The sequence below is a fragment of the Trichechus manatus genome, unplaced genomic scaffold (genome assembly GCF_000243295.1).
Source record: "Trichechus manatus latirostris isolate Lorelei unplaced genomic scaffold, TriManLat1.0 scaffold00056, whole genome shotgun sequence".
In the NCBI taxonomy this organism is placed as follows: Eukaryota; Metazoa; Chordata; class Mammalia; order Sirenia; family Trichechidae; genus Trichechus; species Trichechus manatus.
Window position 1 is genome coordinate 4,665,284 of NW_004443992.1, and position 13,739 is coordinate 4,679,022.

The 13,739-nt window shown below is 40.2% G+C and overlaps 2 protein-coding genes across 5 annotated transcripts in view; one reads left to right on the forward strand and one right to left on the reverse strand.

Annotated features, from left to right (window-relative positions):
* HSPD1 (heat shock protein family D (Hsp60) member 1) overlaps nucleotides 1–6,523 on the reverse strand; it is a 13,064-nt gene extending 6,541 nt beyond the window's left edge. The window contains exons 1-6 of one of the 3 annotated variants that reach the window (XM_023732946.1): nucleotides 6,421–6,523; nucleotides 5,121–5,296; nucleotides 3,714–3,966; nucleotides 2,060–2,142; nucleotides 966–1,061; nucleotides 452–545 (exon numbers count right to left, since the gene is read on the reverse strand). In XM_023732946.1, coding sequence (XP_023588714.1) covers nucleotides 452–545; nucleotides 966–1,061; nucleotides 2,060–2,142; nucleotides 3,714–3,966; nucleotides 5,121–5,294 — 700 coding nt within the window. In that variant the 5' untranslated portion in view covers nucleotides 5,295–5,296; nucleotides 6,421–6,523. Of the gene's footprint in view, nucleotides 1–451; nucleotides 546–965; nucleotides 1,062–2,059; nucleotides 2,143–3,713; nucleotides 3,967–5,120; nucleotides 5,297–6,015; nucleotides 6,100–6,204; nucleotides 6,331–6,420 lie in introns of those variants that run through there. The other 2 variants (XM_004378186.1, XM_023732947.1) reach the window with 2 other exon arrangements.
* Nucleotides 6,524–6,697: 174 nt separating this feature from the next.
* The window catches only part of LOC101359201 (MOB-like protein phocein), a 48,633-nt gene continuing 41,591 nt past the window's right edge, over nucleotides 6,698–13,739 (forward strand). Inside the window, exons 1-4 of one of the 2 annotated variants that reach the window (XM_023732950.1) lie at nucleotides 6,698–6,864; nucleotides 7,533–7,697; nucleotides 8,668–8,757; nucleotides 8,833–9,078. In XM_023732950.1, the coding sequence (XP_023588718.1) occupies nucleotides 6,862–6,864; nucleotides 7,533–7,697; nucleotides 8,668–8,757; nucleotides 8,833–8,883 (309 nt within the window). In that variant the 5' untranslated portion in view covers nucleotides 6,698–6,861 and the 3' untranslated portion in view covers nucleotides 8,884–9,078. Of the gene's footprint in view, nucleotides 6,865–7,532; nucleotides 7,698–8,667; nucleotides 8,758–8,832; nucleotides 9,079–13,739 lie in introns of those variants that run through there. The other variant, XM_023732951.1, reaches the window with a different exon arrangement.

Consider the following 13,739-nt stretch of genomic DNA (forward strand, 5'->3'; position numbering starts at 1 on the left):
AGTCCAGTGACAAGGGCCAGAAGGCAGAAGGGGACAAGGAAGCTGGTGATAGGGAACCCAAGGTTGACTAAGGATATTGTTGATGTGTAGTGAGATTGTTAACCATCGTCATAGGACAACATGTGTAGTAACTGTTAAATGAGAAACTACTTTGTTCTGTGGGCCTTCATCTTAAGTGAGAATAGCAGCACAGTTCGAAGAGCGTGGTTGATGTTGCTGAACTGTGCAGGTAGAGATTTTTGAGGTGGTGTATCTTTGGCTATGTGTATTTTCACCAAAAAAAAAAAAAGATTGAGAAGTTAGAGGGTTGATATGCTGTGGGGTTGTTGGCCAATGTCATGGAACAACGTGTGTGCTTCTGTTTCATGGAAAACTATTTGTTCTGTGGGCCTTCACCTGAAGTACAATTTAAAAAAAAAAAAAAGTATTTCAGTTATCGTTTTGCTCTTACCTTTTGATGTATTAATAAAGTATGGGGAAATATAACCTCGGTCAAACTTCATGCCTTCAATAATTTCTAATTCATCATTCAATGTTTTTCCATCCTATGAAAAGTAAAAAAGCTGTATAAATTTCACTGAAGAAACACAAAACGTGTCATCATAGACCAAATTAAAAGACCCCATTGGTCTTAAGAGATACAGGCAGGAATAAGCAAACGCCCCACAACATTCAACTCCACTCCAGTAAAAACTTCAAAAATGTGTTATTTTAATAATTTCTACAGCTAGAAGACAGTATCATTTAAGTTAGGAAAGATTCATAGGGGTATTCAGACAGAATTTCCATTCCTGACAGCAAAGGCTAATAATTCAAATAAGGACTCTATACAGGTACTGAGGCGACACATGAAGAATGAAACAGAATATTCAATCTGAACACGTACAGATCGAAGTTTTCTATTTGGAAAGCTCAGTTTTGATCATCAGACACCTCATTGTAAGCCATCATTAAAACACACGTACCTTTACTGTGATGACACCCTTTCTTCCAACCTTTTTCATTGCATCAGAAATGATACTGCCAATCTCTTTGTCTCCGTTTGCGGAAATTGTAGCAACCTGAAGTAAGTTAAAATCTTCCAAATTAAAAGGCAGTTACTATTCCTACCTGATACCTCCATCCCTGAACCCCCAAAAAAATTTTAGGGTATGAGTTCTAATGAAATGTTGGCTCTGTCATTATTTGGCTACCTTTTTTTGAAGGATATAAAATTTAAGATTATCCTTTTAAACAAAAACAACAGAAAGATGGGTTGACTCCAATGTTTTACTCCCTTACCTTTCTTGGCAAACACGGCTTACAAAAGTGACAAAAATTATGCACCTTTGACAATGGTTAAAGAATATATTCACGTGGATAAAAATCAGTTTTACAGCCACGGAAAATTAAAACTCAAATTTACACCACTTGTCATTGTAGCATATAGCCAAGAGGTGGAAACAGCCTAAATGTCCAACAACAGATGAATGAACCAACAAAATGTAGTTAAATTCATACAGCCATAAAGGGAAATGAAGTCCTGATACATGGTACAACATGGATGTACCTTGAAAATATGCTGAGTGGAACAAATCAGCCACAAAAATACAAGTATTTTATGATCCCACTTATACGAAATAATCTGGAATAACTAAATGTATAGAGACCAAATTTCATTAGGTGGTTACCAGGGGTGGGGGTGGGCAGGAAGAGAAAAAGGAGAACTTAATGCTTAGGGGACACTGAGCTTCTGTTAAAAGTACAGAAATATATGGGAATGGATAAGGATAATGGGTGAACAACATGATGAACATTTGTTAATGTCACTGAACTGTACATGTGAAGAATGTTGAAATGGCAAGTGCTTTATTATATATAATTACCATGAACAAACAAAAAACCAAAAACTCCTTAAAATATGGTCACTAGATCTTTTTCAAATGTTTCAGCAGTAAGGAGAAATGCCTCTAATATCGGTAATTGTGGTAGCATTGTTTTTCTGAAATTGGTGTGATTATCAAAATCGTAATATATAGAATTTCTAACTTTATTGTAACATATTATAAGAAATCGTTACCTGAGCAATTTCTTCAGGAGTTGTCACAGGTTTAGACTGCTTCTTAAGCTCAGCAATTACAGCATCAACAGCTAACATCACACCTGGTTCAAGAATAAGTGTCATTACAACGCATATTTCATGACTTCCATGTCAAACAGATAATTAAAAAGTGTTCAAATTCACGATAAATATTTTAATGTCTTAATAGTCTACGAACAGTTTCTGTACCAGTGCTATTCCTAATCACATAATTGATGGCCTACCCTGAAACAGGAATATTAAATTTATATACCAGATGAAGTCCCACACCATCAGTTATTTTCAACACTGGACTAAGACTGACCGCAGTTTAAGGAATCTCATCACTCAACTTATTCTATATAAATGATTCCCTATTCAATTATCTTGCCTGTTTCCAATAAGGTCACCCAATACTTCTCAGTTCAATGACACCAAAAAAAGACCAAAATGGATTAACTCTCCTTTATTTTCAGCAAGATGTGTAACTCGTGGCCATAAGGATTTTTTGTGGTTACACCCTTGCAAGTTTGAATTATCTGAAGTTTCCTTGTTTAACATAAAATTATGGACTGAAAAAATATTTTTAACAGTCAACAATGCTACAAGATGGACTTATGAGAACCACAGGCCACATTTTGCTCAAGTGGGACTAGTGCTAGCTCTTTCTTTCTTCCCTCCTTTATTCTGTGAAATGTTAATTCAAGAAAAAATCCAAGATGTGCTGTACAATGACTCTTGTTGGGAAGTACACTTAACCTCATTTAACACTTGCTAGTAACTTAAGAGTCACACTGCTTTTAATGTGGAACATTCATTTGCATCTTCAACAGTGAGTTAGATTAGGTGATGACCTATCAGTTTCCTCGGGACACCAACTGTAACAAAATAATAATGTTCCCTTTCACTCTTAAGTGGCCTGGCTTGGACGTGAACACACCCTAAACACATACAGCAATTCCATTTTATAGACAGTAAAACCAAGCTTTAGTATGAGATCAATAAACGTAAATGAACAAATTTAGGTCTGTATCATCACAAACCTCACGTTGAGATCTTTAAAACTTGGGCTGGCTCTCAAGACACAGTAACAAAATGCAGACCAAGACAAAAAAAGCAAACCAATAACATGGTATGCACTATTACCAAATTCATTGCCGTCGAGTCGATTCCGACTTATAAGCGACCCTACAGGACAGAGTAGAACTGCCCCATAGAGTTTCCAAGGAGCGGCTGGTGGATTTGAACTGCCAACCTTTTGGTTAGCAGCCGAGCTCTTACCACACTGTCAAGAAAAAAGTGCTACAAAAATTAAGACATTGCTTTTTACATCCTGAATATTAGCAGTTTCCCGTTTAGCCCTTCTTCGAGAAACATCACAATCGTATCCCTCTCCTCTAATCTCACAAATTTACTATTTTCAAGGTAAATAGTACATCTGTATCTTCCCATAAACTACTTCTTTCTAAGAAAATACGGGCAATTTTATTCACATTTTCCCTCTTTAACACCTAGCACAGCATCTACCACATTCAATCAGTTTAAAATTTTTTAGGAAAGAGAAATTGCCTTCTTAATAAGCACTTTCCGTAGGTCCAGAGAACCAATGCCTTATGATCAGAACACCATGATGACAGTGAAGAGACATTCCTACCTCTCCTGATTTCCACTGGGTTAGCACCTTTGCTAATCTTCTCGAAGCCTTCCTTGGCAATAGAGCGTGCCAGTACAGTAGCAGTGGTGGTGCCATCCCCAGCCTCTTCATTCGTGTTATTGGCAACATCCTGAACAAGTCTGGCCCCAATATTCTTGTATTTATCCTTCAAGTCAATGGACTTTGCAACGGTCACACCATCTTTTGTTACTTTGGGACTTCCCCAACTCTGTTCAATAATCACTGTTCTTCCCTAGAATTGCAGAAGGAAGGAAAAAAAAAAAGACAGGGTCACACACTCTAATAACTAATTAAAACAGAATGAGAAATGTTAATAATAGGACAATAACTTCAAAACTTCAACACAAGATGTGTCGTTTTCTTCACTCCTCCATGAACCTCAAGGGCAAGTTCAACAGTTTTAGGTTACAAACGACCTCTGTTACTCAGCCAAATGCATAACTTTGGATGAGGTATTGCAAGAGATAAAAATCCTAAAGACTAAAAGATGTCATCTTATATAACGACCAACAACGCAAAATAAATCAATACCAACTTAGTATGCTATAATGAAATTTCAGAATATTCTTCATATCGTTTATACTTAAGTTGTAGTTAGTGCCTGTTATCTTTGGAAGTAACGTGACTCATTTTAAAATATACTTATCAAGGCAAGAACAGTGTACTCGTTCCAGGTTTATTCAACATTAAACCTCAAATGTGCACAAGCAGTGGTGGCAGTTTTTGGATTTAAACCCAACAAAATTGCCACTTTCTAGTCATAAGGCGTGCAAATGCTCATATTTTGTAGTTTGGGTCACTCTGATTCTTGAACTGTCTTCAATCTGAAATAAAACATCACTCAACCATGAACCACCATCAAACGCTGCCTCAAAATTTTTATTACCTCTCTATCTCTTTACATTAAATAAGATTTTACTTTATAAATGTGCTTTGGAAAAGAATAGCAGAAAAACATTGGGTAAAACTAGCACCTACAAGCACATACTTGAGATATTGTGAGAGATAGAAAGTTATACTCTTTGCTCTTATACCTGGCACTAACTACTGGGAAAGGATCCAAAATTTAACTGAAGCAGGCATGCAAGATAGGTTCTACCCTGAAAGAATCCACCTCCAGCTACGAGTTACTACTCGATTACATCACAGACTGTGCAAATTACAGTTTTGAAAATTTGGCTGAAACACTGTAAGTTTTATGACCATTATATCTAAGCAAAAATAATAAAATAACCAATAATCTGGAAACTTTTAATATAAATATGGTTTTCTCAAAAAATGGATACCAAAGATGCGTTCAATAGTTCTATGTGTCTATTCGCAGCAGTAAAAAATATTCCTCAAATCAATCATACTATAATTACAATAAAATAAAAATACTGATACCTTTGGCCCCATAGTAACAGCCACAGCATCGGCTAAAAGATCTACACCTTGAAGCATTAAAGCTCGGGCATCTGCACCGAATTTTACATCCTTGGCATAAGCCCGAGTGAGATGAGAAGCCAGTACCCTGGGCACTGGCCTCATCTGTCGAAGGACTGCAGGTAATCGGAGCATTTCTGGAGGAAAAGAAAAGCAGATGAGTACTAGCACCACTCGAGGTGCGCTGCAACACAAAACATGCCACCTGTGCAATGAACAAGAAACGTTAGGTAGGACCTCCGCTAGCCACGGAATGCGACACGGTTTCAGAACATCAGCTACTAACAAAAGCTTAAAATAAGAAGCGCCACCACGCTTGGTCTATAACTCAAGCACAAAGAACACCCATCTCCTTCCCCATGGCCACCCATTCCTGCCGCTAAAAACAAGTTAATGTTTCACAGCTAACTTGGCCCCTGTAAGCAAAACCACTCCAAACGCACTCCTGAAAAACCAAGCCAGTTGGAGAGGAGCACATTAAAAACCAGAATGACCACGGAAATGAAAATATTCCCGACGTTGCAAAACGCCGCTCAGAAAGAAGTGACTTCATGTAACCACCCGGGGCTACTGTATCTGAGCAGCTAGCAAGGCTCCGATGCGGGGGGCGGCCACCCGGCCCACTCCGCGCAGCCCCACGTGTCTTTCCATCTGGACGCCCCGAGCAAGGTCAAGGGTGGAGGCGCCGTACCCCTACCGCGCGCGGGGCAAAATGCGGTTCCTACGCGGCAGCGACCACCATCCCCGGCGCCCTGCAGTCGGCCCGGAGCGAACTGCACCTGAGGACCCATGAGAACACAACCCCCCCCCCAACCCCCTGAACAAGCCCTTCTTCCCGCGTCCTGCCCAGGCTCACGCTCAGTGCCGCACGTTATGAGACCCCACGTGGACCAATGAGGCCTGGCCTAGCGGGACCAGGCCTGCAACGCCGCGAGGAAACCCTGGTTCTTGCCCCGCAGGCCACACTGAAGCTGGGCCGCAGCCGAAGAAACCAAGCTTAGGAGTAGGAGGCTTCAGGATGAGGCGGCACGAAGCGGCCGCGTACCTGCGGGGCGGCGGGCCGAACGTGAGCACCGACAGGCAGGCCGTCAGCGGCGAGTGAGGGACAGACTGCAGGACGCACACAGCAATGAGCCCGTGTCCCCTCCCTCCGCCGCTCCCCCCGCCCCGCCATACCACATGTGTGGGCGACTCCTGCCCCCTCCCCCGGTCCGGGCCCTGCAATCTGTAAGCGCGGCGCGCGAGGCCCGCCCCTCCCTACCCGCGTAAGGCCAGGCCAGCGGGCTCAGCTCTCTCCACCTAGTTAGGCTAGTTCCCGGGCCGCGCTCGGTTCCAGAACTTTCCGGAAAGCGCCGCGCTCTCCGCAGGTCAAGGGTTAAGTTGCGTCATTTCCGGGGGGGGGGCGGAGACGAAGGGATAGTTCTTTCACCTTTTCGGGCGGCCTAGAAAAGCCTAGAAAGAGCTTCTCAATTCTTCCGCGTCCCGGTCCTCGCGTCAGCTGCCTGCGCAGCGCCCTCAGACGAATCGCAGCACGCGCAAGTGCCACCGCCCCCAGTCAGGGCGGGGCGGGGCGGGGCCGGGAGAGCGCGCCTGCGCGCTGGTGGGCCTTTTCCCGACGTTAACGTGTCTCGAGAGTGGTATTGCGGGTCTCTTCTTGCGGTGGGATAGAGAGAGCAGAGTACCAGCTGCTGCGACCAGAGGCATGGTGAGTCCCAAATGGGCTGGAGGCCAGCGTGGCTGGGTCGGTCTGAGGCTCATGGAGAGCACTGAGAGCCCCATTGGGGCCTGGCCGGAAGGGCAGGGGTCACTTAGTGCCTGGCACTCGCCTGGACCCTGGAGAGTGGAGACCCCCTAAGGAGAAGTCGCCCGAGCCGGAAGGCAAGGGCCTAGCCCAGCCCTCCCAACACCGAGGGCACTTTTCGCGCGTGTCCTGGTGCTGCACGCGCGTGGCGAAGGGGGCGGGAACTCAGACACGCGGGGCGGCCTGTTCTTTGCTGGGTCTCTGTGCATGTGTAATGTTTTGGAGAAAGAGCATAGCTCCAAGAAGAGAGATTGGCTCCGTTTCCTGAAAATTTCCAGAAAAACCTGCGGGAGGAAAATATTTGACCTTGAAATAAACTAAAATTGTTCTCAAAGCTGGTATAACTACTGACCAGAGGAGCAACAACGACCTCTGACAGACATAGGGAATGGGAGATTAAACGTGGAATATAGAGCAGAATATTGGAATGTGATTCCAGAATTAGTAATGTGGTTTTTGGCGTTTGTTTTTGAGAGCTAGAATGTCGTTTGAGATGCAACGCTTACGTTGGCAGTGCATGTTTAGAACGTAAGTAATTTTTTGCCACAAATAAAAAATGTCTTTCTTTACAGGCAGGACAGGCATTTAGAAAGTTTCTTCCCCTCTTTGACCGAGTATTGGTGGAAAGGAGTGCAGCTGAAACTGTAACCAAAGGAGGCATTATGCTTCCAGAAAAATCTCAAGGGAAAGTGCTGCAAGCAACAGTAGTAGCTGTTGGAGGTGGATCTAAAGGAAAGGTAAATGAGAGCTGAAAGTTTTTGTGTGTCCAGGGAAAGGGTGGAATAAGAAATAATGGTTTGTTATTAAAAGCAGCCTTTTAAATACCTTGTGTCATCTTAAAGTCATTCTCTGGTACAACCACTTTTCATCTGCCTATTCGACAAAAATGATTGTGAAATTTTTAGGATGGTGTTTTCCAGATTATTAAAGTTACCCTTAAAATGAAAGTTACATTATGCTTCAGTTAAAGTGCTGAGGATTTAAGAATTTAGAGAGCCTTAGTTGGCATACTTACGAAAGGAACAGTTTGGATTATCATTTCACGTATTCTCTGATTTACTGGCTGGATTTCAGTTCTCTTAAGCGTGTCAGCCAGAATACACAGTAAATGCTCTTGAGGTCAAATATGTTTACTGCATTGTTCAGTTGCCTCTTAATAGAGAAAGTTCTAGCAAGGAGCTATCTTAAGAGTTAAGCATAGGGAAGTTCTGGGCCTCTGGGTCAGCCGCCGCCCCCCCCCCCCAATCTTCTGTACTTTGGAGGAAAAGAAAACGATTACAAAAGTTTATGTCCTAAAGTACAGAAAATTTCTCTTAAACTTATGTAGGTTCAGAAAGGTTAAACTTGACTATTCTAATATATTTCACAGTCAATAGGTTAATATTTAATAATTAGAAAGTTCGCTTTAGTTAAAGTTAGCTTTTCCAGCATAATTTTTTGAACTTTTAGACTGAATCAGGATTTAATTTAAGCCAGGATGTGTGCATATCTTTAAAGTGTAACCCTTTATGGTGATATTTGTGATTGAAGAGCTAAGCAGTATAATAGGGTATAATGCTGTTTGTAAAAAGAAAATGCTAGCCACTAACGTATCACTTGCCCGCTAAATGCATTTTTAACATTTTTAAGTACACTTGATTAATTATAGCGATTTAAAAGTTAAGTGTAAATATTTGGTGAACTAATAAACATTTTTATGCTCTCAAGGGTGGAGAGATTCAACCAGTTAGCGTGAAAGTTGGAGATAAGGTTCTTCTCCCAGAATATGGAGGCACCAAAGTAGTCCTAGACGACAAGGTGTGTAATTTTGGTAACTTTAAAAAGAATGTATTTGCTGTTAATTCTCTTAACTAATGGTTTTTCTCTTTACAGGATTATTTCTTATTTAGAGATGGTGACATCCTTGGGAAGTATGTAGACTGAAATAAATCACTGTTGAAATGGCATCACGTGAAGCTGCCCATTCCACTGAAGTTCTGAAATCTTTCATCATGTAAATAATCTGTTTCTCTTTTGTAATAAACTAATATCTAATGATATCTAGTGTCTCTGCAATTTAGTTTCACTGTACTGATACAAACATTTCCAAATAAAAATGTTAATCAATGGTTAATTTTTGTTTAGTGACTTAAGGTGATTTTAGTGTTCTGTAGTTTATGCTCCCCCACCCACCCACCCATAACCCATAGATAATTCTGGGGAGCAAGGATGTTTTCTAGCTAGATGCATTTTCACATTTAATTTAGTTCTATTATATAAATCATGCTGGGAAAAATCAATGGGCTTACGCTTGCAGTTTAAAGAATGTAAACAACATAACAAGCTTATAATGGTAAAGTACTGTTCTTCACTTCTGGAATCTATATTTTCTTTTCAAGGTTTAGCAAAATTTATTTCATGACATGAGTATTTCTAGTTTTTAAAACTGCGTAATTTACATGGCAAAAAAATCCAAGGCAAGATGGATTAGCTAACATTGACAGTGCCTTTTAAATGCCAGGGTAGGTACTGTGTGGTACTGATAACAGCTAACACTTGTAAGCATTTTCTAGCTTGCTGACTACTGTTGTAGATGACAAGTATATATCAATTTTTATATGAGGTGTAGGTAGTATTCCATTTTGCAGATGAAGAAGCTGAGGTACAGAAGAATTAATAACAGGGTCACTCAGTGGGAAGTGACAAAGCTAGAGTTTGGCCATATGCAGTCCGCCTCCATATGCTGCTCTCCAAAACTTGATATTTTAAATGCCCACTTTGTTACTGTGTCAGACACTTTTAAGCACTCCATACACATTACTTCAGTTAATCCTTGTAATCTGTGGTATGGGCGGTGGGTGGTACCTAACAGTGCCTGGCTCCTAGTCCTTTGTTGTGAGTCAGTTCTGACTGGCGATCCAGGATGTGCAGAGTAGAACTGCTGCATGAGGTTTTCAAGGCTGTGACCTTTCCAAAGTAGATCACCAGGCCTGTCTTCAGAGGCATCTCTGGGTTTGAACTACCAACCTTTCAGTGGTAGTTGAGTAACCATTTGTGCCGCCCAAGGACTCCTGTCTGGCACTTGTGTGCCGTCAGAACTGCCCCATAGGGTTTCCTAGGTTGCAGTCTTTGCAGGAGGAGACTGCTACATCTTTCTCCTGCAGAGCGACTGGTGGGTTCAAAGCCGACCTCTGAGCAGCTGAGTGCTTTATCATTGTACCACTAGGGCTCCTTTCACCTGGCACTTAGGCATCTAGTAATTTGTGGAATTTAGCAAGGAGACTGAGTCACAGAAGCTGTTAAATATCTTGCTCTAGCAATAGCAGCTAGGGTTAGAGTTTACACACAGGCAATATTGGAGTTGATTACCAACCCCTAAACTGACTACTGGCTACAACTATTTCTGTCTTAAAGGGGTAAAACTTATTTTTCAGCTTTAGTTTCTTAGGAAGTATTTTGTGGTATCTTAAAAGTTGTGTCCCATTTATCTCAAGTGGACTTAGAAGTTTTAAGTGGCATGGAATAATAGTGTACTGTGTATGTTGTATATGTATGTAGTTAGTATATACCTCTAATATGTATGTGTTTAGTCACAAGATTTAGATACACGAATTATGATTAAAAACTCATAAGGCACCCAAGTGGGTCACCAATTTCCTACTGGGCCCCAGGCACAGCTAGATACTGTGCTGTGAACATCATAACCTTGTGAACGCAGATATTCCTAATGAAAAACTGACTCAGAGGAGATGAGGAAACTTGCTCAAGGCCATGTGGCTGGTAAATTGTGAAATTAGGAATCCAGTCCAAAGGTCATGGCTTTCCACTTAAGCCCCTTGCTGTTTGCTGCAGACCCAAACAAATGAGTTTTGAGATATAAGGTGATAGTTCCCAAGCCTTGGTTCATCGTTGCAACTAATTACCTGGTATACTTAATACTTCAGGGCCTCATCTAAGACCTGGTAAATCAAAAGGTGGATAAAAGAATTTTTGTACAATAGAAGTAGTTCTACTTCTGTGACACTTGTCTAGCAGAATTACTAAAGACATTTTTAATTATTTTTTGTTGTTGAAAATACACAAAAACATACCAATTCAATTTCTACATGTACAATTCAGAGACATTGATTACATTCTTCAAGTTGTGCAACCATTCTCACCCTCTTTTACCGAATTATTCCTCCATCATTAACATAAACTCACTTCCCCCTAAGCTTCATACCTAACCTTTAAAGTTGCAGTTGTCCGTTTGAGCCCATATAGCTACATCTTTAAAAAAGCACAATGGTCAAGGTAGACATTCTTTACAAATTAAGCTAAACTATTGTTTGCTTTATAGAAAACGTCAGGATTTTTTTTGGTTTAAGGTTTAAAGACTAAAATAATTTTAGATTGTGAGGTTACATTGATAAAATAGGGAAAAGAATTCTGACAGAATTGCTTGAGAAAATTAGGCCAAAGATAAGGACATTGGGAGTGTAGAACCATGTTTCAGAACAGAAAGTTGTTTACCTTTTCTTTCTGTTAAAACAAAAATAATGTAATTAAAAAGGAGAAAGGTCAACAAAAAAGGTAAAATTCTAACAGGAATTTTCATAATAATATTAGCTGCCATTTTTTGAGCCCTTGCCAGGCACAATTATAGGCACTTAGCATGTAATTGTCCTTAATGACATGCAATCATAAGAACCCTTTGAGACAGGTATTCTTGCTCTGTAGATGAAGGAAGATGTACAGAAATGTAGAATAATTAAGGTGTCAAATTTTAAGTGGCAGAGTTGGAACTGAACTCAGGTCTATCTGACTTCAAAGCCTGCTTTCCACTATTCCACACATAAAAAAATTGCGAAATAGAAAACAAAAAAATATTAGTGAGCTATTAGATTGTCTGAGTATTGCCGTTATTATTCAGATTATGGTTTTTCCTTGTTTGGGGACGTATGAATACCTTACAAAAAGTTATTTGTAAAATCAGACTCCTAAGGTTTTATATATTAGAGATAATAACTTGTCACATTTGTTTCCAGTTTGCTTTCTAATTTGATGTGCAGTTTTTATTTATATCTAATCAAATCTCATTTTTCTACTACTTTTTCTTTTGAACATTTAAGTAATTTATTAGCGATGGCATATGTGACTTTTTTTTTTAACAAATAATTAGCTTGTCCCAACTTTATTGAATTATCCATTCTTCCTCCCTCCCTAATTTGAGATAGCACCTTTATCATACAGTAAAAATTTATATATGTCTATTCCTGAGTTTTATAGTCTTTTCTATTGATCTATTTTATCATACTGCTTTCAGTGTAAGTGTTGTTAGCGGCTGTTGAGTTGGCCCCCACCTCATGGTGACCCCATGCACAGTGGAATGAAACACTGCTCAGCTCTGCACCATCTCCATGATCAGTTGCAGATTGGACTGTTGTGATCCACAGGGTTTTGGCTGATTTTTAGAAGTAGATTGCCAGGCCCTTCTTCCTAGTCCATCTTAGACTGGAAGCTCCGCTGAAACCTGTTCAGTATCATAGCAAACACACAAGCCTCCACTGACAGATGTGCAAGAGGTGCATTGGTCAGGAATTAAAGCTGGGTCTCCTAAAGGGAAGGTGAGAATTCTACCACTGAACCACCAATGCCCTCTTCAATATAAATTACTTTATAATAAAGTTTAGTATCTGATAAAACAAGTCCTCCTTGTATTCTTTCACAATGTATTTGGCTGGCTGTGAGTTTTTTTTTTTTTTTTTTTTTTTTTTCACTTTTTTTTTTTTGATTGTACTTTAGATGAAGGTTTACAGAGCAAACAAGTTTCTCATTAAACAATATACATTGTTTTGTGACAATTGTTGCCAACCCCATGACACATCAACACCCTCCCCTTCTCTTGGGTTACCCATTACCAGCTTTTCTGTCTCCTCCTGCCTTCTCGTCCTTGCCCCTGGGCTGGCGTGGCCATTTAGTCTTTTGTTTTATGTGCCTGTCTAATCTTTGGCTGAAGGGTGACCTCAGGAGTGACTTCGTTACTGAGCTAAATGGGTGTCCGGCAGCCATACCCTCAGGGCTTCTCCAGTCTCGGTGGCTGTGAGCATTTTTTAAGGTTCTTTGTAAGGATTACCAGATTGCTCTCCAGAAATGATACCAACTTTTGTTTCTTCCAGCAAGTTACAGTATTACTGTTTTTACTGCATCCACACCAAAATGAAATTTTGAACTTTTGAATTTATTTGGGTAGAGAGTACTTAAATATGTTGACCTTAACCCTTAGGCAACCTGTAGGGAAAGGCCCAGTCAAACCTAAGCAGAAGTCCCGTATCTACTACATTACTAGTTTTATAACTTTTGACACATCACCTAACGCCTATTAGCTTAAGAATTAACTGTAAAACTAGGGGGCTAGATTTGCCACTTAAAATTTTTGAGTCAAGACTATTACATTTTTCTTAAGCTTTAATTTTTAATTTATTGTTAAATAGGTAATGTGCTCATGTAGTTCAAAAAGATATACACTGAAAAGAGTCCTTCCCAACCCTGTGCCCAGCCGGCCACTCATTTCCATACTTGGAGATAACCAGTGTGATGGTTTATATTCCTCCATTCAGGACTACTTTATGTATACATATGTATTTGTGTACATGTATCTTAATGTATGTGAAATACATATGTGCATATATTCATTTTTCCTTTTAGCAAAATACAACTGATAACATTCTATAAACAGCGTTTGGCATCTTTTTTCACATTAACAATTAGCTTCTAGGATTAATCTATAAAGTACATAAAGAGCTTTTTCATTCTCTATA